Source organism: Mustela lutreola, chromosome 15 (genome assembly GCF_030435805.1).
Source record: "Mustela lutreola isolate mMusLut2 chromosome 15, mMusLut2.pri, whole genome shotgun sequence".
Classification (NCBI taxonomy): domain Eukaryota; kingdom Metazoa; phylum Chordata; class Mammalia; order Carnivora; family Mustelidae; genus Mustela; species Mustela lutreola.
Window position 1 is genome coordinate 26,636,036 of NC_081304.1, and position 26,464 is coordinate 26,662,499.

The 26,464-nt window shown below is 44.7% G+C and overlaps 1 protein-coding gene across 1 annotated transcript in view; it reads right to left on the reverse strand.

Annotated features, from left to right (window-relative positions):
* The window catches only part of CA10 (carbonic anhydrase 10), a 511,943-nt gene that overhangs the window by 21,996 nt on the left and 463,483 nt on the right, over positions 1 to 26,464 (reverse strand). The window contains exon 5 of the mRNA XM_059149151.1: positions 2,750 to 2,845. Within this exon, the coding sequence (XP_059005134.1) occupies positions 2,750 to 2,845 (96 nt within the window). The remainder of the gene's footprint in view (positions 1 to 2,749; positions 2,846 to 26,464) is intronic.

A 26,464-nucleotide genomic window follows, 5' to 3' on the forward strand; every position in this document is an offset into this window, starting at 1 on the left:
GATGATTTGTGGGCTCTGGTGTGTTGGCGGCGTGGGAGGGAGGATGAAGTATGTACTTGGTATAAGTGAGCTTAAGTGGGAAGTTAATGGTGTGTGATTGAGCAGTAATTACAGCCAAATCTCAGTTCCCTGTGGTCATGGATGGGAAGGATGGGGGAACAGGAGGGGACAGAGATAAATAAAACCCACAGATAAACAATTCTCTTATTTTAGCCAATAACTCTGAGCCTTGTATGGCTCTGGTTTTGGCCAGGGTGCCATCTCTAGGGATCATCTGACTCAGAGGAGGGGGCCTCTCGTTTTCTGTGTCTGCCTACCTGGCAGCAAGCTGAGAAGATGGGCAGAAAGACCAGAAGGAGAAGAGGACCACCACAGGTGAGGTGCCCGTAGAGCCAAGAGCTCTGTTCATCTCATTTCTAGGCAAGTGCCTAGCACAGGACCAGCCGTTGTCCCACACTCAGTCGGTGTCATCCCGAGTGAGTGACAAGTCTTGGCTTGGATAATTCACTGTGGAACATCTGGGAGTTGGTTAAGTTGGACAAAGAAAGGCTGTGGCTTATTTTGAGATCCAGTGAGAAAGCTTCAGGTTTGCTGAGGGAAAGAATGAAAGCAACCCTGGCCTGAGAAGATGCAGGAGCTGGTCCCCATCCTTTTACCGAATGCAGGGCAGGGAACACAAGTTCCTCCCAACAGCCCACTGGGATGCAGGCAGCTGGGAGCTGTGTCAGTCATCTTCCTGTAAGTGCCTGGGAAACACACCCATGGTCTGCTGTTGAGGGAACTGACTTCCTGGCTTGTCCGGCACCCTGTCAGCTGTAATGTGTCTGAGCTTGCGGGACGACAGCTACTGAATCAAGCACTTGGAGCAAAGTGAGGTACCAGCAGGGGCTTAGGCTGAGGCGCCCGCCCAAGAACAAGCAGTGTTGGGCAGCTCAGGGTGGTGGACATGGAACCCTGGCACTGGGAAGGCCAGCAGGGGAGGTGAGCTCCTGGACACGCACGAGGCAATATTGTGACAGATTTACAGGCTTCCCAGCACTGAGCATGGCCCAGGATGAATGCACCCGTTGTATCAACATCATGACTGAGGCTGGTTGAGGGCTACAGAGTTTGCTCCATGCTTATGTATGGCATCAGGGTGTGGGGGGAGATGTTTACAGGTCATCTCAGTTGTTTCTCTGTGCTCTGTTGGGGAGGCGTGTGGTATGAATAAGGTCATTAGCGTGAAAGTCCAGCAAGACCTGGGCTCCTTTCCTGGATGGGCTGTTATGAGCTCCGTGCACTTGGGTGGAATGCCAAAGATTCTCTGCATCATTTTCCTCATCTGCAAGATAAGGATACTGATGGCCACCTCATGGGTTTATCATTAGGGTTAAGCCGTAAAATATCTGGAAAGTACGTATCTCAGTGCCTGGAATTCAGAAATCTGTTGTTCATTATAACAGGGTCTGTGACAATGGCAAGAAGTGTAGTGTAGGGACTGGCAGGATCTGTGCCAGGACCCATGTCCTTTGGGGTGTCACATCAGGTGTTCAGAAGGTATGACAGCCCAAAAATAAGCTTTCCTGGCCAAAAGCCCCTTCCTGTCTTTGGTAACGACAGCCACGGGAGTTTTGTGGCCACCAGATGTGTCTGGCTGATGTACAGTTCTGCCCAGGCCACAGAAAGGCCCCGTGGGACCCCCATGAGGGAGAGGAACTCAGGAGGTGGTGTGGGCTCTGGAGAGGGAGGACCAGGTAGGGCCAAGTGCCTATGGAAAGGGTGATGCTTTTGGGGAGGCAACAAGGGTAGTGCATGGGGTGCCCTCAAGCCCAGTCTCCTGGGCAGTGATCATGTCACCATGAGAATTCTGTTAAAACCCCCCAGTGGCAAATGATGGATTTCTACCAATCATATTCACCAGATTCCAAGTTCTGACTGGTCTGGCTTCCCATGGTTTGGCCCAAACTAAGGGGCTAGCACAGTGACTACCAACTTTTGAAACTGTCACAAATTCCTTTTGTTTTCTTTCTCTCTCTCTTTTTCCAATTGGAAAGACATTTCTTCTTTTTTTCATTTTCTTTTAAATTTGCATACCTGCTTCCCTCCATATCTGTCAAAATGTTAAAGGTGATTATTATTATTATTAATAAACTGGAATTTTCTTGGCTGGAGATCTGTTGTTGCTGCTCACTGTTGGGGAGATGTGGAGACTCCTAAGAATGTCATAAAGTTAGCGTTGGTGATCTTTGCTTAATTTCTCCCAGGGGTGCTCATGAGAGAGAGAGGAGGATGGGAGATGTCACACGGAGCAACTTCAGGGAAGCTGGAGGGGACGGTTCAGGGCAGTACCTGGAGGGGAGAGACATCTCGCATTTCCCTTCCAGCTCTGTTTCCAAGGGGCCACCAAGGGACAGGAGCTTAGTGCTGTGGGGTGTCAGTGAGCCACCCCTCTCCTTCTGTTGCATCCTTTTATGTGCAGTGGGACCTGAAGCCCGTCCCTAGCTCCAACTCCCCATTTCTCTCTAGAACAAAGGCTGCCGAATCCTCAGATTCCGAGGGTCTGAAAGGTTCCATCATTTCTGCATCGTCATGAAAGGGACCTCATTTGTCATAAATCTCATGCGTATCAAGGTCACCCTCCTGCAGCTTTTCTTGGGCATGGACCTTACCCCTTGTGTTATTTCAGAGATCCAACAGAGACCAAGCTAGTATTCTGACCGGGCTGGGAAATGGCAAGAAAAGAATCAAAGAGGGCAAAGACACTTACTTTTATAAATATAGAAACTACCACCAATCCATTAGGGCTCTTTGCAGCTTCTGTGACATTTGTATATAACTCATGGTTATAGTGGATAAGCTGCACCTGGCAAGAGGGAAAAACAAGAGTAAGAACAACAACCTTGCCCAAAAGGTGGGAGACATGGTGTCTCCTTCCTAGATAAGGGTTCACTCTAAGGTATATTGTAGAACAATTGAAAAGACAATCTTGTAATTTAAAGAGATTCAAGGAGGTGTGTGTACATGGATGTGTGTGTGTGTGTGTGTGTGTGTGTATAATGCACATACACACACACACACATATACAAAAGTACCCATACATCTTTGCAAATGTTTTCTGGTAACAATCATGCCTTTAATAAGCTCAGTGCCCATCTGGCTCTGACTACGAGCCAGGATATTTCCCCTAAAGCACGTGTAAAATGAAATTCACTTTAGGAATTCTCTTATTAGGAGTGGAACTGCCCTACAGGGGCAGACGTGCCCTCCCGGCTGCATCCACAGCTGCCACGGGCACTGAGCGAATCTTCCTCGTGGCTTGCACAAGCAGGGAATGGTTAGGTTCTGAGTCAGTCCAATGACTCTGAGAGGACAGTGGCCAGCCTATGAGATGTGGCATCCTGATCAAGAGAGAGTGGTGGCTCAGGCTGCTGATGCCCCAGTCTGCCAAGGTCATCTGCTGGTGCAGGACTCAACTTCCTCCTTGCTGAGTGAAGGTCAGCAAACTGCTTGTTAAGCCCTCGTGCAATAGTTAGCATGGGCAGCAGACAAAGTCTTGGATCTGGGTTCCAGTAAACTAGGTTTTCCCTCTCTTACCTAATTCTTTTTTTTTAAAATGCTTTTTAAAGAAATTGTGAAACATAGCATCCATTTATGTCCAAATGAATGCCCCACCAATTTTTAGCCACATGAGTAATAAACTCCGTCTTACTGGAACTTGATTACTTCCTCTGAAAAACAGGTGTGATTGTCTCTCCTTAGAATTCATCTTAGGCTGTGGTTTTAAAATAGATTTTTTTTAATAGTATGGAAGTATAATTTTTGTAACAAACTGAAAAAATAAAAAAAAGTGATAGTTCCTCCCCCACCTCTGTGTAATCCCAGCCCAAGCAATATGACTATTAACACTTTAGCATATGTCCTTCCTGATATTTTTTTATGCTTATAGATCACACACATATACATGGAGGGTTTTAAAAATAATAAAAGATGCAGGGTCTATACATTTCTAGGATTGAGGATCCTAGAAATTATCTAGGATAGATAAATTCCGAGAAACATATAACCGACTAACACTGAATTAAGAAGAAATAAAAATCTGAACAGATGAATACAAATAAAGAGATTAAAGCAGTAATCAACCCCTCCCTCACCCCCCAACAAAGAAAAGCCCTGGGCCAGATGGCTTTGTGGGTGAATTCTACCAGTCATTCAAATAATTCACGTCCATCCTTCTTAAACTCTTCCAAAAAATGGAAAGAAGAGGAAATACTTTCAAACTCATCTGAGGAGGTCAGCATCACCCTGATACCAAACAAAATCACCCTGATTAGGAAAAGAGAACTACAGGTAATTAATTATTCCTAATGAACACAGATGCAAAAAACATCAATAAGCTGAATTTAATAGCACACTGAAAGGATTATACGTCATTACCATGTGGGATATACTCCCATGGAAGGATGGTTTAACATATGTAAGTCAATCAGTGTGATACACCACATTAGCAGAATGAAAGATAAAAACCACATGACCATCTGAATAGATTCAGAAAAAGCATCAGACAAAATTTACAATCCTTCATGATAAAAACTCTCCACAAAACAGGTATAGAAGGAACTCACCTCAACGCAATAAAAGCCAAATATGAAAAGCTCATAGCTAATATAATCAATGGGGAAAAACTGAAAACTTTTCCTCTAAGACAAGGATACCCACTCTTGCCACTTTGATACAACAGAGTGCTAGAAGCCCTAGGCAGAGCAATTAGGTCAGAAGAGGAAATAAAAGGCATCCAAATTAGAAAGGAGGAGGGAAAATTTTCTCCACAGATGAAATAATCATGTATGAAGCATACACTGAAGATTTGCCCACAACAAAACACTGTGAGCACTAATGAATGAGTTCAGTACAGTTGAAGGATACATACTCCGTATGCCAAAATTGATGGCACTTCTATATACTAACAAGGAACTATCTGAAAATGAAATGAATAAAGTCAATCTCATTCACAATTGCAACAAAAGGAATAAAGTACAATTGACCTTGAACAACACAGGCTTGAACTGAGCTGGTCTGCTTACATGCAGATTTTTTTTTTTGATACATACAGTACAATATTGTGAAGGTATTTTCTCTTATGATTTTATTAATTTAATTTAATTTTATTTTTTCAGTGTTCTAAGAGTGTTCATTGTTCATGAGCCACACCCAGTGCTCCATGCAATACATCCCCTCCTTAATACCCACCACTAGGCTCACCTTGCCCCCCACCCCTCTCTCCTCCAAAACCCTCAGTTTGTTTCTCAGAGTCCACATGATTTTCTTAATAGCACTTTCTTTTCTTTAGATTATTTTATTGTAGAATACAGTAGTGTACAAAATGTGTATTAATTGACTATGTTATCAGTAAGGCTTTTGGTCATTGTAGGCTATTAGTAATCAAATTTTTGAGAAGTTAAAAGTTAAACAGGAATTTCTGACTGTATGGGGGGGGGGTTGGTGCCCCTAGCTCTTGCATTGTTCAAGGGTCAGCTGTACTTAGGAATAATCTTAACCAAGCAAATGAAAGATTTGAACACTGAAAACTATTAAACATTGATGAAAGAAATTAAAGAAATAGGTAAATGGAAAAACATCCCATTATCATGGGTTGGAAAAATTAATATTGTTAAAATGTTCATACTACTGCTATTCAGCTCAATCCTTATTTGAATTCCAATGGCATTCTTTACAGAAATAGAAAAAAATTCCTAAAATTAATATGGAACCACAAAAGACTCTTAGTCAAATCCATCTCTTATTTATTTATTTATTTGTTTGTTTTTTTAAAGATTTTATTTATTTATTTGACAGAGAGAAATTACAAGTACACTGAGAGACAGGCAGAGAGAGAGAGAGAGAAGGAAGCAGGCTCCCTGCTGAGCAGAGAGCCCAATGCGGGACTCGATCCCAGGACCCTGAGATCATGACCTGAGCCGAAGGCAGCAGCTTAACCCACTGAGCCACCCAGGCGCCCTCTTATTTATTTATTTATTTATTTATGTTTTAAAATATTTTATTTATTTATTTGACAGACGGAGATCACAAGTAGGCAGAGAGGCCGGCAGAGAGAGAGGAGGAAGCAGGCTCCCTGCTGAGCAGAGAGCCCGAGGCGGGACTCGATCCCAGGACCCTGAGATCATGACCTGAGCTGAAGGCATTGGCTTTAACCCACTGAGCCACCCAGCCGCCCCTCAAATCAATCTTGAATAACAGCAAAGCTTCCTGGTTCCACAATATAGGTCAAAGCTATAGTAATAGAAAAAAGTATGATACATAAAAACATACATATAGACCAATGGAACAGAAAGGAGGATCCAGAAATAAATCTGTACACTTATGGTCAACTGATCTTTGACAAGGATGCCAAGAATACACAATGGGCAAAGGATAGGCTCTTCAATAAAGGATGTGGGGAAAGCTGGGTATTCCCTGGAGGAAAATGAAATTGAACCCTTATCTCATGTCATATAAAAAATTAACTTAAACTGGATTAAAGACTTATTTATAAGACCTGAAGCTGTAAAATAGTAGAAGAAAATGGAGGGGGAAACTTCTTGACATTCATTGGTCTTGGCGATGGCTTTTCAGTCATGACAGCAACAAGTACAGGCAATAAAAGCAAAAGTAGGCAAGTGGGACTGTATCTGAATAGCTTCTGCATGGCAAAGGAAACAAAACAGTGAAAAGGCAACCTACAGAGTAGAAGGAAATGTTTGTAAGCCATGTAGCTAATAAGGGGTCCATATCCAAAATACATAGGGAGCTCATACAACTCAACAGCAAAAACCCAAATAACCCAGTTAAACATGGGCAAAGGATGTGAATTGATATTTCTCAAAATAAGACATATAAATGGTCAATAGGTACGTGGAAAGGTGCTCAACAACACAAGCCATCAGGGAATGCAAATCAAAATCACAATGAAATATTGCCATACACTTGTTAGAAGGACTATTATAAAAAAAGACAAGAGATTGTAAGTGTTGGTGAGGACGTAGAGAAAAGAGAACCCTTGGACACTATTGGTAGAAAAGTAAACTGGTATGTTACCATTATGAAAAATACTAAGGAGGGCCCTCAAAAAATTAAAAATAGGACCGCCATATGATTCAGTGATTCCACTACTGGGTATGTATCCAAAGCAAATGAATTTGGATCTCAGAGAGAGACCTTGGCAGTCCCATGTTCATCACAGCATTATTCACATTAGCCAAGACATGGAAATAACCCAAGTTTCTGTTGATGAATGAATGGATAAAGAAAATATGTAAAGAAAAATAAGATGGGATATTATTCACCCACACAATGAAGGAAATCCTGCCATCTGTGACAACCTGGATGAACCAGGGGGACATCATGGGAAGTGAAATGAGCCAGAAAGAGACTATTGTAGGATCCCACTTATGTATAGAATCTCAAACAGTCAAACTCAAGAGAAACAAAGTATAGCTTGGTGGTTGTCTGCGGCTACAGGGAAACAGAAATGGGATGTTGGTCAAAGGGTACAAAGTTTCAGTTGCATAAGAGACATGAGTTCAGGGGCTCTGAGTATGGCATGGTGCTGCTCGTTCGCAATACTGTATTGCCTACTTGAAATTTGCTAAGAGCACCGATCTTTTTTTTTTTTTTTTTAATGTCTTTCCAGTGTTCAGAATTCATTGTTTCTGCACCACACCCAGTGGTCCATGCAATACGTGCCCTCCACAATACCCACCACCAGGCTCACCCAACCTCCTACCCCTCTCCCCTCCAAAACCCACAGATCTTAAATTAAATCCTCTTGACACACATGCAAGAGTAACTATGTAGAGGTGAAGGATGTGCTATTTAGCTTGACTGTGGTAATCTTTTCACATTTTACTCATGTGTCAAAACATCAAGTTGTACACCTTACACATACACAATTTTTATATGTTGAAGAAATCTTGAAAAGTTGGCAAAAAAATAAAGAATGCAACAACTCAGTAACAATGGAATGTTTATAATTATGACTCTGAACTTGATTTTTTAAAAATGTAAAATTAGTTGGTGGCTATCTCTCAAAGCCAGTGTGTATAGAGCTACCTAAGTTTTTATAATAGCTGGAGAATTTCCTGTCACATGAATGCCTGGTGACACGTTTAAGCACCCTCTCACTGGCTTTCAGTTTGTTTTTTTCTTCTGTCTTGTAAACAATGTCACATCAAGCTCAGCATATATCTTTCTGTAGCGGTGTGAGCACTTTCCACAGGCTGATTGGAGGATCTAATAAGACAGCACCTGTAAAAGTGATTTATGACTCTGAAAAAGTCTAAGTGTATTATTATCAATATCCTCTATTGCATTAAAAAAAGGAGGTAAAGTTTTAGAAGCTGAGAAAGTCAATGATTTTTTTAGGAAGCGATTTTCTTTGATCTTTGAAAAAAAAAAAAAAACCCACCTCTGATACAGTGGTTTGCAACCTTCACTGTGCATTTAAATCCCCTGGGTGCTTCTAATACCCACCTGTGCCTGCTCCCCCAATTCTAATTTCATCGATTTGGAGTGGGAACAGGGCACGGAGATTTGTCAAATGCTCCCCAGCCAGTGGGCAGCTGGAGCGGCAAGCCAGGGCAACACAATCAATGAACACCCACATCCCATCAGTGCCCAGTCAGGTGGATGGAAACTTGGATCTGAGAATACGCTGAGCATCTTGAGTCATTAGAGCCTTTCATGGAGGGAGCATGGTGTTGCTGGTCTTGAAATACCCTATTTGCTTATTGCTTTTTCACTTCTTGTGCGTTTTGCCAACGGTGGCAGATGGTCCTACAGCAGCTCTTCTGCAATCAGAAAGGCAACCACAGGCAGGGACTGGCAACTCTCCTTTGCCTGCACAGAGCAGATCAGGCAGGTTTTTCAGGCCTAGGCCGATCATTTGCCTCCCTCCCGCCCGCCCTCCTCCCTCCCACCTGCCCCCACACCCAGCCCGCGCTATCTGCGGGCGGGCGGGGAATCATTGCTGTGTAGAAGAAGCAGGAGCTGCGGGGGACCTGCCACACCTCCCTTCAGTGTTGAGTAAGCTTCTTAATGAGAATCCAAACACACCCTGCCATCTGCTAAGATCTTCCCACCAGGTGACCTACAAAACCACCTGGGGATGGGCCAGTGTTGCAAGGAATTCGTGGAAATTTCAGCATGTTCTGAGAATCAGGCATTGGAGAGCTGGGAACTGGAAGGTGTTCCAGTGGCATGGTGCTTCTCTCCAACTTGCATGACTGAAAAATGCAGGACAAAGTCTCTTGAGCCACCAGGTGACCCACAGGGTGGCTTTCTGCAAGGTCCAGGGACTATGACAAAGGGGCTGGCAAGCAGAAGGGTGAGGCTGTGCTCTGCTTGAGGCTTGAGTTGGCACACTGAGAATTCTGATCTGATGACTTGCCTCCTCTTTGTTACAGGACAAGTTGGCTAGGGTTTTGATCTCATGAGCTTGGGTTTCCATTGGGAGTTACAGATGGCCTGCTTCTTACCTGAGGGTCAAACCGTATGAGATTGACTTTTTGATTTACCAAAATGGTGATTTTATAGACTTAATATAATCTTAAAATAAAGCAATTTGGAATACAACGTCATCCCTCTCCCAAGGCTCACACATTAGACGTTAAAAAGACCCATAGTGCTTTTCTACTCAATGCACAGCAGCCGCCATAGCATCTGGAAGGGAACCTGTTAGACACGTAGAATCTTGAGCCCTACTCTCCATCTCCTGAATGAAGATCTGCATTAAAAAAAAAAAAAAATTCTCTGTGATCTGAATGCAGATTAAACTTTGAGAGGTTCTGTTTTCTGTTCTTGGTTGGTTAGCAGAGAGCCCTGTCTGGTCTGGCTGTTCCCTGCTCTTCTGGTTTAGGTAGGCTGGGTTGAGGGGTACAGGTATCATGGAAGATAGGCTGAGCCCACATCATAGGAAGCCTAGAACAAGAGCTATGGAAGGGTTTTGAGCAGAGGGTAAGATGATCAGCATGGGCTACCAGAAGGCAGATTCAAGCCTGCAGAGCCTGGAGGTAGGGAGGGTGTCGTTTCAGGAGGTGGCCATTAAGGTGGACAGTGTTTTGTAGGAAAACCACAGAATATGCATGTTTGGCAAGAGTCGGGAAGAGTGGGCACCAAGCGAGCCCCCAGGCCTCGGGACAGTTAGGAGCCCCAGAAGACCCTATGAAGCATCTTGGCAGTGGCCGGGCTTCTTGTTCCACCTGTTACAACACAATTTTGGCATCAAAGGCAAGAGCAGAAGATGCATAGGGCCTGCACAGTCCATGCAGGGCTTAACTATGAAAAAGAGCTGCTTCTCTCCCTAACTTCCAGGTCCCTTGAGTGGCAATTATAGTTCCTGCAGCTGATGCTTTGTTCCTCCCCAGCCGGGCACAGTGGTGCTGATCCAATGCCCACTAACCACACACAATGTGCCTGGTGTGGGTGGGTGGGTCTAGCGGAAGAGGGTCTGCTGCTTGTTCTACTATGAATTTGTGGGGGGAGACAGCCATGTACAAATCATATCCTGCTAGGAAGAAAGTATCAGATTGGTAGGAGAGTTCTGAAAGTGATGTATATGGGTAACTCTTCACCAGTTATAGGCAATATTTTAAAATCCCCATCCTACACATTCAGAATTTTTAATAACTTGAATGAGCACAGAGATGTAGTTTGAGCCTCAACTTTGTTGCTCACTCGAGGGGATCAGTGTCTGACATGAAAGAGGTGACAGTAAGTGGATGTTTGACCTCTGAGCAAGAGCAAGGCAACTTCAGAGGGCAGAGGGCCAACGGGCAAAGTGCTCACAAAAGCAAACTCTCCACACGCTAATCTTGATATGGTAATTAAGCATCAAGTTTAGTTATTCATTAAAGAGCTGCCCCAAGAGCTTCTGCCAGCCTCGTTGGAATTATCATGTGAAAGAGCTAACCCTGGATTACAGGAAATTATTTTATAATCTTGACTTCTTATTAATTTAGATAGGTGCCCTCAATGAGGGGATTTCTGGAAATGCAAGACTGAGACATAGTTGTCTTTAAGGAAGAAGTAAGATACTGTTGGCTTTTTCATGATGCTCAGATGGGGCTCAGAGCTGGACACCAGGATCCAGCACATTCTCCATACTAATGTCCTTCATGACCTGATGTGAATCTTTCTTGCGTGGTGCTGGCTTGAACCTTGTGTTCTCACCTTAGAACCTGCTGTCTCACTCGATCCCTTGCAGACACCTGGATTACACTTGTTCAAGAGATCTTGGAGGGCCAGCTACGTGCCGAGGCCAGCTGTATAAGACTGATGAAGTCCTTGACCTCCTAGAGGTCATTTCAGAGAGCATCCAGAGCTTTGAGGAAACATACAAGACTTTGGCCTGCAAAGTGAATGGCATAGTGGGGGGAGGGGTGGAGGCAGGGCATGGAGGTGGGGCATGTGGGAGTAGGAACGAGGTCAGGTAGCGTATAGTTAGTAGGTGAAGATCTGTCCGCAGAGGTGATGGACATCTGAGCTGCATTCTGATGATGAAAAGGAGCTGGGAGTGGAAGACTGGAAGGAGGCAGGACACTGGCAGAGAGCATAGCCTCTGCAAAGGGGTAGGGACAAATGGCTGAGCATGGCTGGGGAAAGATGTAGGTGGCTCAAGATGGTACCAGGTCATGGGGGGCTTTGACTTTGCAAACTATGGTAAGGAGCTTTGACTTTATTCCAAGCACAACAGGAAGTCAGAGGAAGAAATCAGTTGATCCGATGTATGTTTTTGAAAGATTTTCCAGGGAAGAGGGGAGACAGGGGAGATCTTGCCTCCTCTTTTTTACCTTACAGCTCAGTTCTAGTCTTGTTTTCCCTAGGACATCTTCCATGAATCATTGGCCTTGAACATCGAATGTAGCTCCTCTCTGCTCCATAGCGCTCTTGTCCAGGGGCAGGGTTCAAATATCTCACAGCTGGGATGGCAGGGGTACTGAGCGATCAGGACAGGTGTACGTCCTAGACAACTGGTACCATCGCATGGGTGCTGAATGTCATTGTTGACATTAGTCACCATTGTCATTTGTCGATCATCATTACCAACATTGGATGCACACTTATTTGTGCCAGATGCAATGTCAGCAGGAACATCAACTCATTGAACCCTCACAGAATTCCACGAGTTGTGCCATGCTGTCCATCTGAGTCATGGGGACACTGGGCCTCTGAGAGATGCTTTGTTCTAGGGAGTGGAAACAGTTGGAATTGCCCTAGTTCCTATGTCAGTAGAGTTCATACTCTACTCACACTCGTGCACCATGATATTCTTTGGGAAGTTATTCTTTTCTCTACCTTTGAATAAACATCTCAAGGGCAGGGGTATCTTGTATCATATCCTCTCCCTTGTACCTGTTATGGGACTTGCTTGGAGGAGATATTGGCAATGTTTGTCGAGCGAATCCCAGTTCTGCATCCTGTGGATTCTTCATCCAGGGAGGGGCCTCAAGGGAAACCCAGGCCAGCCACTTCTTTGATAAATGAAGAAATTGAAACCAGAGAGGGGCTTGCCCAAGATCAAACAGTCAATCGTACATCTGTTCATTTGACAGGTGTTTACTGAGCAACTACTAAGTGAAGGAGAGTAGTGTGGGTCGAAGTCAAACAGGGAGACAGGGCCAGACCATGGAGAGCCTGGAAGGCCAAGCAAGCTAAGGGGTCCGGATTCCATTCTAAGGGTGATGGAGAATCATGTTTATAACTGTATCTCAGGACCACAGGCAAAGCTTCTGTGCCCCATCATGAAAGTGAGGAGCCTGACAAATGTTGGTCTTTGGTGACAAGTAACTCAGCTCCCAAGCTGATGGAGAAGTACTCATCTTTACTACATGTACAGAATTATCGCAAGCAAGCTTCCAGTCGACCACAAGCTATCCTTGCCATTGGTTGGGTGGAGAGCACTGTGTGGTGCAAAGTGCTCACACCGAGTTCACACTTGGCAGTAATGAAGTGATTCATGGGCACGTGCCAGGCTGCTGCTTGCTTACCCTTCATGCCTCAGTAGAGTGTCCAGCTGTGTCCTCAGACCCTGCTGTAGACACCTAAGTTTGGTTTTCCAGGCAGATGCTCCATTAGCGGGAGCCCCTTAGTGAACTTGGGAAAGAGGCACCTGGTTGTGAAATACCACATACACGGCATTCCCTGCTTAGACACCTACCTCAGTGCCTTCCTGTTGCTTCGGAGATGGAGAAAGAGACCCAGATCTGGGCACAAGCCTTGTGTGGCCTCTGGCATTTCCCACCATGTCTGCTTGTTTCATGAGCTCTGGCCACAGTGTGGCCAGAATTTCAGTTTCCTTATGCACCATGCTGCCTCCTTCTCTAAAACCTACGCATATACTCTTCCTTCTGCCTAGGATGCCCTTCCCTCCCCTCTGTGCCTGCCTTTTATTTACAAACTCCTTTAGCTCTAAGCTCAAGGGTCACCTCTTGAGAGAGATGACCATGACCTACCTTCATGGCATCCAGTGCCTTTCCAGTTCTGTTTCACAGTTCTGTTTTAATTCATTGTGTGATTGGTTAATGCTTGCCATTTTTGATTGATTTTGATTGATTAAAGTCACCACTATGCTGACTTTAAGCTTCATTCAGGCAAGGGGCGTATCTGATGGGTACTTGTGATGTCCCCATGCCCAGCACAGAGCCTGGCATGTATTAGCTATAGCAACATAGAAACAATTGTTAAGTGAATGAGTGAAGCCACACAGGCTGGCAGAAATACAGTAATATGTGATGTCCCCGAGGGACAGGGAGAGCAAGGCACTTGGCTGAGCTGGTAAAGGAACAGCCTGGAATCCTAAAGAGAGAATCTCTAATGGGAACGCACCACGGGGTACCCTTGGGCAAAGCTGGCCTCTCATTTACAAACAGGGACAATATTATTAACTACTTCACAGAACTGTGGTGATGATTTTATGAGACAAAATATATAAAGCGTTGAGCCCAGGGCCTGGCATTTTGCAAGCACTCAGTAATTAGCTCTTCAGGATGACTAACCAAGTGACCGATAACAGAGCCTTCAGCTCCTGCAGGAAGAAGGGGTAGGTGCATGCACCCGGCTCTTCTGGGTCATCACTTCGAGCCTGTTCTCCCAAGGAAGCTCGAGCGAAATATTGCCTGTTCAGAACCCGGATCATTTTCCAATTTCTCTTGTCCTGTCCAGACACATATGGAGCCCCCCCGTGTTCCAGGCACCAGAAGAGGTGAGTTTTTGTTTTTTTTTAGATTTCTTCTCAGCGTAACAGTATTCATTGTTTTTGCACCACACCCAGTGCTCCATGCAATACGTGCCCTCCCTAACACCCACCACCTTGTTACCCCAACCTCCCACCCCCTGCCCCTTTGAGACCCTCAGGTTGTTTTTCAGAGTCCATAGCCTCTAATGGTTCACCTCCCCTTCCAATTTCCCTCAAACCCCTTCCCCTCTCCATCTCCCTGTGTCCTCCATGTTATTTGTTATGCTCCACAAATAAGCGAAACCATACGATAATTGACTCTCTTTGCTTGACTTATTTCATTCAGCATAATCTCTTCCAGTCCCATCCATGTTGCTATAAAAGTTGGGTATTCATCCTTTCTGATGGAGGCATAATACTCCATAGTGTATATGGACCACATCTTCCTTATCCATTCGTCCATTGAAGGGCATCTTGATTCTTTCCACAGTTTGGTGACTGTGGCCATTGCGCTATAAACATTGGGGTACAGATGGCCTCTGTTTTCACTACATCTGTATCTTTGGGGTAAATACCCAGTAGTACAATTGCAGGGTCATAAGGAAGCTCTATTTTTAATTTCTTGAATCTCCACACTGTTCTCCAAAGTGGCTACACCAACTTGCATTCCCACTAACAGTGTAAGAGGGTTCCCCTTTCTCCACACCCTCTCCAACACATTTTGTTTCCTGTCTTGCTAATTTTGGCCATTCTAACTGGTGTAAAGTGGTATCTCAATGTGGTTTTAATTTGAATCTCTCTGATGGCTAGTGATGATGAGCATTTTTTCATGTGTCTGATAGCCATTTGTATGTCTTCATTGGGGAAGTGTCTGTTCATATATTCTGCCCATTTTTTGATATGATTATCTGTTTTGTGTGTGTTGAGTTTGAGGAGTTCTTTATAGATCCTGGATATCAACCTTTTGTCTGTACTGTCATTTGCAAATATTTTCTCCCATTCCATGTGTTGCCTCTTTGTTTTGTTGACTGTTTCCTTTGCTGAGCAGAAGCTTTTGATCCTGATGAAGTCCCAAAAGTTCATTTTTGCTTTTGTTTCCTTTGCCTTTGGAAACATATCTTAAAAGAAGTTGCTGTGGCTGATATCGAAGAGGTTACTGCCTATGTTCTCCTCTAGGATTCTAATGGATTCCTGTCTCACATTGAGAGCTTTTAACGAGAAACATATCCCTGGTGGCTCGTACTATAATTGAGAGGTTGGCAGACTTCCCCCCGAGTCAGAAAGTGAATAAATTCAGCTATGTAGGTTCTAGGCTCTCTGTCACAACTCTTGAAGTCTGCTTTGGTATGAAAGGTGCACACAGACAAGACAGAAAGGAATGGGCATCTCTGGGTTCCCACAAAAGTCTATGCACAAAAACAGGCAGCAGGCTGTGGTTTGCCAACCCCGCTAGTCTAAAGTTGAGAGATGAATACAAAACTTCAGGAACATACATTATCTAGTAAGTGTTCTATGGAGATAGGAAGAAAATACATATTGAAGGAATAGAAATATTAACCTCTCCCTCCCTTTAAATGAGGATTACCACTGTCACTTTTCTACAGTTGTTTAAACTTCTCAAGGGCAGATTCAACTCTGGGAGAGTCTGACTGAAGTCAAGAAACAAGCGCCACCTGTTGTATGTCAGATCCCAGGCATCCAGAGATGAGCAACCTATATTTGACTACCTCATTTGTTCCTGACCTAAGCCAATGATGAAACAAAAAGGCACAGAGAGGTTAAACAACTCTTCGGATATCACACAGCCAGGGGACTCTGCTCTGCTTTGCTTTGGAGCGTACACACCTTTTCTCCCCACAAGAAAGGAAAGAGGCAAGGAAAGAAGTTTTAGATCTGAGGGCAGATCACATTTCAACAGTGGTTGCTGGAGTAACAATTATAAGCTAGAACGTATTTATAGAGCATCATTAACAAGCTCGTCTTTACGCGTAAGAGCACACACAGTCTGTGGAGGAGAAGGCGGTTTCATATCTACCAACTGCTATGTTCTGGCCCTGGAGTTCAGCAATTATCTCCGGTCTGCCTGGTGACTGATCATTTCCCCCCTTTTAAGACATGGAATGCAATTACAGCTTAAGATAAAGAGAAGTGCCTATAATTTCATTGACTAAAGACCCCCGAATATGGGCCAACGATCACAGCAACCTATAAAACCAGAGTGAAATATGGTATTCCTCCCCATCTCCTGAAGATAACAAAACCTGGATTTTTAAAGCCTGGTATTTTTCACAGTTGCACGACCGTTGGCACATGTGTAGAGGGGTCTGTTTAGATGCAGGAGGCTGCTGGAAAAGCCATTGCTTTGAATCCAGCCAAATATCTCTTCTGTCCAGATAATCCCGGGCTAGTTGTCAAGCCCCTCTGGGGCTTATTTTCTTCATCTGTGATATGGGAATGTCCCTAAGGATTGTTGTGAGAATAAAACCAAAACCACCACCACATGGTCTTTCAGGAATTAGGCAGGGCGTAGTCAGACACACAAATAAATGTGGTGACACATACAAAGTATCACACAGAGGAGAGGAAGTTCCAAATGTTCCTTCTTTTTCCTTCCACAATGCAAAGATTGGACACGCTTTCCTTCTTACTGGTTTCTGGGTTTGAAATCTCTTGTCACAAAACAAACTGCATTCTAAGAATCTTCTGGAACATTCTCTCTTCTGAAGAGACGTATTTCTCACACATTTTTCAAGAACCACCGAGTTGGGCTGTTCCCTGATGCTTTTCTCCCCCACCACACCCCCGAAACATTTTGAAATAGCCATTTCTAGAAGCCAAAGTCTTCCTACGATCCTTTTTCCAAAGCATCTGTGTCCTTTCCAGCGCTCATGGAAGAAGCTGCAGAAAGCCGAGGCCAGATGCCCTCCTAACATCCAGATCCTCCCAGAATGTTAGGCAGGGGCTGCTGCCTTCCAGGATGGAAAGGTGAGGTCTGCAGGTTTGTCTTGAACCTTGGCTGATTTTAATGAAAGCTCTGCCCCTTGCTACCCTCACTTCACTGCTCTGGTCCCTCCCCAGCATCTGGCTACTTCCTGCCTCTGCTCCCATGACATCAGATGCATCCCAGCAAAGGTCACGGGTGAGGCTCATTCACTGGCTCTGAAGTCAAATGTCCTGGGTTCAAGTCCTGGGTTATTCAGTCTCTTTGAGCCTCAATTTCTTCACACGACTCCAGTGTAACCTTATCTAAAGTGTCGGGATGATTAAATAAGCTAAAACATATCAACGAGCTTTAGTGTATCAATGAGATAAAGCAGGTTTAGCAGCTGTGCCTGGCACAAAACAAATGCTCATTAAATGGGAGGTTTGGTTTATTACTATTAGACACATCTGGCTGCTGGGGCTCAGAAAAGGGACAGGAGAAGCCTGGAAGGATGAAGTGACCTGTGACATTCCATAGATTATGGCAGAGCCCGGCTGTGAACACTTGAAGACTGTATTTCTTGAAGACTAGGTTAGTCTATTATTCATTTTTGTATCTTACTTTATCTTCCTGTCATCTGTTGCCAAGAAGATTCTGTCAGTCCTTTCTGAAGTTCATATGATGAAAATTGTAGATGTGCCGGGACTCATTGTCTCCATTATGTGTGCACTGCCTCTCAGCCTCATGGTCGTCCCTGTGGAAGAGCCCATCTCTGGGATGAAAACCCATGTTCTTTTTTGTTCCATGTTTCTTGAATAAGGAACTCCAGAGCCTACATAAGTAGTATTAGATCGCTTTGTTCTAATTATTGTAGGGACATGTTACATAGTTCCTTTGGTTAAGATAAGAACCTTTTTTAAATTTTAAAAAATTTTTTATTTTTTAAAATTTCTTTTCAATGTTCCAGAATTCATTGTTTATGCACCACACCCAGTGCTCCATGCAGTACGTGCCCTCCTTAATACCCACTACCAGGCTCACCCAATGCCCCACACTCCTCCTCTCCAAAACCCTCAGTTTGTTTCTCAGAGTCCACAGTCTCTCCTTCATCTCCCCGTCCAGCTTCCCCCATCTCACTTTTCCTCTCCATCTCCCAATGTCCTCCGTGTTATTCCTTATGCTCCACAAATAAGTGAGACCATATGATAATTGACTCTCTCTGCTTGACTTATTTCACTCAGCATAATCTCTTCCAGTTCCCATCCATACTGACACAAAAGTTGGATATTCATCCTTTCTTGATGGAGGCATAATATTCCATTGTATATATGGACCATATCTTCTTTATCTATTCATCCACTGAAGGGCATCTTGGTTCTTCCCACAGTTTGACAACTGTGGCCATTGCTGCTCTGAACATTGGGGGTACAGATGGCCCTTCTTTTCACTACATCTGTATCTTTGGGGTAAGTACCCAACAGTGCAATTGCAGGGTCATAGGGAAGCTCTATTTTTAATTTCTTAAGGAATCTCTTTTCAACTTCTAGTGCCCACAGAAAAGCCTTGGCCAGAATAGGTTTATAAGTATGTTCCATAAGACTTTTAAGGGGCAGCCAAGCTACTGTCTTTTACATTCTTATATGCAAGAAGCCTAAACAAATACTAGTTACTAGAAAGCAATATTATGGTAAAAATTATTTGTAGGATTATCTTACTCTATATTTTTATCTTAGGTACTTTATTTTATTATTTTATTATGATCAAGTAAGGTTCATATCAGGAATCAAGAATCAGCAGTGGGAAAAAAATCTTCCAGTGTGGTTGAACTTGGTTGAATTTGGTTATTGAACTTGTTGACACTTGGTTGAATGAAGAGAGGGGAGAAAAGAACCATGAACATTTTTCAGGAAGGATGACTTACATTTCAGTCACCCCTATACCAAAGTAACACCTATTTTAGTGGAGTTAGTTCTCCTCTTGGCCCAAGAACATGGCTTTAACAGTTGAGTTTTCTGACTTCTCTGATGGGATTGCTGGTCTTACGTCTCTTAGACACCATAGAAACTGTTAACATTACTTCTGTTTTATTGTCCTGCTTAAAATGACTTCATTTTTAAACTTAAAAAAGAAGAGTCCAGTGTTTCAACCTGAGGGCCAGAATATCTTTGCTTGAGGTCTGATCTCCGGGTGTGGACAAGGAAGCAGCCTCTGTATGATCACATGATGGTGCGGGCCAAAGCACGTCCATGGGAGACTGAGTCAGGCTCTGAAAACTTCCTTCTCTATTGCTTGGGGCCACCACCCACAACACAGTGTGAATGATGTTTCAGGGGACCAGAGTGAAGGTTTCTAATCACCCACTGCGATTTGTAGATGTTCACGAATTTGCTAGTTTAGATATAATTCAACAGTAGAGACACGTGATCTGTCAAATATCCACAGGCAATGACCATTACTAGGGGCCCTGCAGCAGGTGCATGCCAAGGGCTTGACCCAAAAGACTTCTGAGCTCCACTTCGCAGTTGGTCCTGGGACCAGCCAACCTCACATCAGTGCAAAACGGAGGAGTGACCAAACTCTCCTTAGTAATTGGATGGTGTGAGGACCTCAGAATCTCAAGTTCTAGTCCCTGGGGTCCAAGCTCTGTGCCTTACTGGCTTGGTGAACTAATATTTTTCTGTCTTAGCTTCCTGATCTGTAACATGACGCCAGTCACTTGTGCCTTCTAGGCTTTGGGGAAGGATTTGAAAAAATAATGGATTATACATCCGGGTGGATTTTCAGCATGTGGGACAGTGCCTGGAGTATTCTATGTACTTAGATACTTGAAGGAAGAAATGCATGTATGAAAATCCTCCACAGAGATATTTCCTTTTGATCCTGAACAAGGGAGGACTCAGTCATTTCAGGACTGCAAGGAATGATGTCTACAGGCATCCTGGCGGCAGTAGTAGCTGGGGTGGGGAGGTGGGGATTACTGGGACGACGTCTTTGGAAGAAAAAAAGCTCATGTGGAGAATATTAAGATTAACAAAGGTTAAATTAGGCACATTATGGGGGCAGAACCTGTTGCTCCAGGTTCGACCAGAGCAAAAGAACCACTGAGCCAAGAGTAAAAGCCCTTCTTTTTCCCAGATTCCAACTCTGTCAGCAAGTAACTCTAAAAAGACTTGGATGACACATCATTCGGTCCCATGTGCTTTCTGCAGAGGCTGTAAACAAGCCATCACGGAGGAAGAGAAGACGAGATCCTCTTGCAAAGCCCCCATGTTCAGTCAGTGCTAATTCAGAAGAGTTACCTTTGAGGAGTACTCTCTTGCCTGTCGTATTAATGGAAATCGAAACAACATCTATTAAATAAGAGAGGAGGGTTTTTTCCTCCTCTTATAAATCAAATCGTGGAGCAATTTGGATGAAATTGTTCCAAAATGAGGCTTTATTTTGCACACATTAATTGCATAAAGTGTAATACTTAACTAGATACGTGTACTTTCAAAGCCATTAAATATACATAAGTACAGTCCACATGACTGACTTTGGGGATGGGGAGTAGAAAAAGCCCCCAGCTGGCAGTCAAGGGGATTGGGTTTTAGAGGACAGTTCTGCCCCCTCAGTAGTTGGGTGGGTCCCTGTTCCCTTTAAAACCTCGGGGTATTTATCTGGAAAACATGGAGATGTCAAGGACAGGATTTTGTGATTTTTTTCTAAAAAATGCACCTGGATGGGAGGTGAGGGCTGTTGCCTCCTGAGTTTCTGTCAAAGTCAATTAAGTCACATAAAACTGAAACCAAATATTTATTTGAAATGTTTAAATGAAAGCTTTTGTGAAATATTTAAGTGAAAGTTGCAGGAGACAGCATGTGTCAGCCTTTGGTTGCAGGTGGAATGACTCCAGAGGGCCAGGCAGGTTGACAACAGAAGGGGGCCAAGGTCAAAGAATACCTGTGTGTAAGTCAGGAACAGTCTCTTGGCTTCCTGGCTGCCAGTCTGTGACCTCTGGTTTGAGAGTGTTTAGACTTAAACGCAATCAAACCCAAACACAGCAAAATATTCCAAACCTGAGAGCTGACTCTCATGTTTTCATTCATTCACTCAATGAATAAGTATTGAATGAGTGATTCAATAATCACCATCTGTGCCTCCTGGGCCCCAAGCACTGTGCTGGACATGAGGTGATCAAAAGAGGGAAGGTCTCAGAGGCAGAAGGAAGCACATGTACAAAGGCCCTGTGGCACTAGGGAGGCATGGGTAAAAAGAAGTGACTGGAGCCCAGAAGGAAAGGTGAGCTAGGAGAAAAAAAGGTAGGAACCACACCCATACCCAGTCTTGGGGATCCTGATAAGAATTTTGCCTTTAACCGAGGAAAAAAGGAAAATCATCAAAAGTTTTAAGACCAAGGAAAGGGTGTGTTTGAAAGGATGGAGAACGGCGATAACATCAGATTTGCTTTTGGCACAGATCACTGAACCAAAATGATGGAGAGAAGTCTGTAAGTAAAGGAGACTTTCACTATAGCACATTTCCTCAGTATGGTGTTAGACCCATCTAGGTTCTCAGTGAGCCCAGCATTCCAAACCCTGGACTCAGACCACCCCAATTCTGTAACAGATCTCATACCACTGTGTTTGACAAGTTAAAAATAATTTGAATATCTGTTTACATTTTTTAATCGTAAAAGGCATGGATAATTATTTTGTGATTTTCTTTCTTAAAAAAAAAAAAAGAGAATTCAAAGAACAACATATTAATCCAGATTACAGGGAATGAAGACCCTCAGACAAGATTCTGAAAAATCAGAAAAAGTATTCAGGAAGATAATAAGAGATGAGTAATGAGTACAAAACATCTTTTGGCAAACACAGAAAAGTGTTAGCTTATTCCAAGAAATAAGATAAGGTTAGCCAACCACTCTAAAACAAATAGCAATCCCTGCCATGCAAAACAAAAACAAAAACAAAAACAAACCAAAAACCCCACAAAAACCCAAACCCAAACCCAAACCCAAAACCAAAACAAAAACCCCAAAACAAAAAGCAACCACTCAACAACCAAGAAAGCCCTAATACTACTTTTAAGAAAAAATATAAAAGCAATAATTCTGGAACTAATTTGAATGACACAGGGATGGCCATATTGGTTCCAGGCTATTGCTACAATTTACAAGAAGCTAAGTGCCAGGGGATAATGGGGTCTGTTGTGAGGGTTCTCGCATGCCTCACAGGAGGGAGGAAGCCACAAAAACATGTCAATTGAAGAAGAAGGAAGAAATTATGAATGGCTGATGGGCCCATTGGCCAGGCTGATACAGTCCTAGAAGTCAGTCCTCCCTCTGCTACCCAGGCAATGTTTTATCATCAGAGAGCTGCGCTCAGTGGGCTCTGGACCAGTCTTCATTGCGTGTGACTATCTCATGCATTCCAAGGCCTTTAGAACATTGGTACCCCTCCCACTAATTGCTTGTAGGCCCCACCAATCATGGTGACAAACCTAAATGCCTCCCACACATTTTCAAACAACCTCTCCAGTACAAACACCTTGGAGTGTAGACAGGGGTTTGGCCTGGGGATACTGCTAAGACTGAAGGGTATGGCTGGGAAAGTCAGCTTCCTTAGCTGCAAGTTGGAGGTAATGAGGGCTTCCCATGCTACGTGTCTGTGCTATACATCCTCATGAAGGTTGCAGGGTCCCTGGGGTGAAGCAAAAATGACCTTGTGTTGCCATACCCTTCCTGCTGTGCCCCTATGTGGTCTGATCATAATTCAACACCAAGTCTTTGCAGGATACAGTCAGCTCCTTCCTATCCTGGTGGCTCTTGTTTTACAGAAGGATCCTTTGATTCAGTTGAAGAGGGGTGGGTTGGAGCTGACCATAGGAAAAAGGGGACAGAAGAAGGGAGCTGAATTACCCCCACTATATGGCCAGGGAGCCCAGATGGTGCCCTTGTCTTAGGCTCCCAAAATATACTCTTGGAGGGGAACAGAGACAGCATTTTGCTGACAACATTTGGGAAGAGGCATGTGTGCAATCTATATTAAGACTTCTAACATCCATTCCCAGACTCTCTGTGTGCCTGGGAGGGCACCTTGGCTTTACTTGGCAGATCACTGGGTCTAATATCTCTGGGGGCAGAGCCCATGTCACCCCATCTTGTATTGTAAGCTAGGCCCAACCATTCCATGAAGGGTTTGACCCCAAATCATGGCTCCATCTGGGATCTCCATCATTTACTAGGACAAATGTTGTTTTCAGAAGAACCAGGTCGGTCAAAGGGAAAGGTTTGAGCCCCATGTGCAACTAGAGTCTGGGACATTCCCAAGGGGGAGTGGGGTTCATGCAGTCACATCCCTGGAGAGGTAGCACCCACTCTGTGCCGGGAACTGTCTTGGGGTGGGGATTCCAAGATGGAAACCAAGTCTTAATCTCAAGCAGTTCCCAGTCCATGGAGGGCTTCCTAATTCACATTGGCTCCTCATGTACATTTCCTCCCTGGACTCACATACCAGCCCTGCTGTGAATTAGCCCAGGAAGCTTTGAAGCCTACGTTCAGACAGGAGACTGCGGGCCCAAAGCCACTCAGCTGGCAAGTGTAGATCCTAGACTCAAATTCAGGTCTCCGATTTTCCAAACATAGTCTATTTCCTCTCCCTAGACTTTTGTTCAAGGTGCTTCTTTCATCTCATGTAGCAACCCCACCCCATCCGCCCGACCAAGTCTCTCCACTCATCCTCAACTCACCTGATGGTCAACTTAAAACAAGTGAAAGGAGCTGCCATGTACAGAGAGTTTCACGGGCCAGCAGGGTCGGGAATACCCTGTAGACTCCATCTCATTCCTGTAACAGACGTCACGTCACAACAGGAACTGCTATTCCCATTTAACAGGTGTGGAAACTGAGGTCCGGGGTGGGGGGTGGAATAACTTGCTTGAGGTCCCCAAAATGGTAAAAGGTGGAACCATAAGTCAAACTGGTCTGGGAGGCCCACAGGAGCAGCCTCTGCTTCCTGGGCATTAGTACGGTTGCTCTGCCTGCTTCGGACGTCCCTGGACGAGTCTCTGGGACACCCACACACGCGGGAACCTGGGGAGGTCTCCTTCCTTTGCTGGGCCCTGAGAAGGGACTGGGTGATTTTGCAGCTCCATTTCAACTCTGCCTTTCTCTGGCTCTGCCTGTCATGTGCACACTACCCCCAGGTTTCCAGGTTTCAATGAGTAACAGCGGCAACCAGGACAACACTAATGAATCTTATTGAGCCCTTAGTGGGAACCGGGACCATGCCAGCCAGTTCACATGCATTATCTCATAATCCTCGCGCATGAGGACCACACCATTACCTCCAATGCACAGATAAGGTAGAGGGCTGCTAAGTAATGCAGGGCACACCGTCGTTCATGGATGGAGCAAGGCCTGGAGCCTGATGCCAAAGACAACACGCAGACCGCTAAGCTCTACATCCCCCAAGTGGATGCAAATGTTCTGGGACTCGGATGGCCAAGCCGATGGAGGGACTGGCCAAAGAGATGAATCCCTGCAGGGTGGAGGCCTCGTGCACTGGAGGTTTATCCTAATTGCCAGCTGCAGAGACAAAGGCACTGGGGTCCATTCTCCCCCATGTTCTCCAGGAGCTGGGCATCCTGTCCTCTAAAGCTGGAGGGAGCAGGCCTGGTGCAGGGTCAGCCTCAAGGAGGAGATGGAAGCCACCCCAGACACACCACTAACCCTTCCCCCGTCAGCTCTGGCCTCCAGCCTCTTCACTTTCCCAAGTGCTAATGTAGCCTCCTCCTTCCCGCCTCCAGACCTTGGTGAGCCCTTGGGGCCCTCCACTGCCAGATCCTGCTGTTTTTGGCCTCCTCTTGCCTACTTCTCTACAAAATACAACTTCTCTTCAAGGGATTCCTTCCTCCTCTTGCACGTGCCTCAGAGTTTTTATAATGTCTGGCCTGGGCTCAAGCTGTCTGTCTCCACCTGGAATGGCTTTTTTTTTTTTTTTTTTTAAAGCTCTCATTTCTGCAGACTGAGAGCCCCTCCTAACTGCCATCTCCTCCATGCTGGCTCTCTGGATTTTCCTCTCTTTGTTTTTTTGAATTCTCCCTCTACCACAATGTGGATTTCCCTCTACTTTAAATGATGATGACTTTCTGTGTCCTTGACGTGATTCCCCCCCTTAGCCTCAAAGGAGTAGAAAGAGGTGGAAATCTGACCCTAGCCCTGGCATGAACTCTGTGACTTAGGGCCAGTGAATTAACCTCTTTGAACTTGAATTTCTTCCTCTTTGAGATGGGAATAATACTCCTAAGTTTTCTAATTATTTTAAGGATTTGATAACTTGATGCCTGTAAAACACTTAGCACATGCCAGGCTAGCAACAGGTGCTCACAAATATAATTTACCATTCTGCCTCACTTTCCTTCCTGACCCTGTGCCGCCCCCCTCATACATATACTCACACACAGAGATCTACACACCCACTGCCACGGCCAGCACCACCACAAAATGGCTCATTGCTGGTGTACATGGGATCACAGCATGGAGAGTTGTAAGACTCATTAGCAATCCATTGTTTAAGTCATGGTTTTGCATTTGAGTCACTAACACCTGGGTTGAGGGTCATTTGCTCTTACTGCCCCTAAATTAGTACAGTCATATAGCTAACATTTATGGGTTTCCTACAATATGCCAGGCACTGTGCTTGGTGTTTGGCAAGCATCATCTTACCTGATCCACCTGATAAATCCTATGAACTTGGGTAATAACATTCCCATCAACCCTATTTTATAGAGGGGGGAACCCAGGCCTCAAGAAGTCAAGCAGCTTGTTCAATACCTCATTTTGCTAATAAGTTGAAGAGCTAGAATTTGAATGCCAGAGTGTAATCTAGAGCCCGGCGCTTACCCAGAAGCTTGAAACAATAGTGGACCCCAGATAGCCTATATTCTTCCCAGAGTTCTCTCTGGGGCCTCAGGAAGGGCTGAAGCAATTCAGAAAAAGCTGATTTCCCAATTCCTCTGCCAGGGCTATTTGCCCAGCTCTGCCCAGCAAAGCTGAATTGAACAGAAATGAGTTTCACCAGCCAGCCCCTTGCCTGGCCAGTCTCCTCCCTCAGTAACTAGAATAAGCTCCCGAAGGCCTGGCCGCTTTCTGGTGGGGAGCTCCTCCAAGCTTTGCAGGAGAGGAGGACTGCCCTTAAGGCCTGCCACAGATGGAGACTCTCAACTCTATCTTGGGTTGACACAAAACATGAACCTCTCTTGCTGGTCATTCGGAGGTAAACAGGCTTGTGGTGGGCCTTAAGGTCTGTTGAATTGCATGGGTACCATGCAATTAGCCTTCTGGG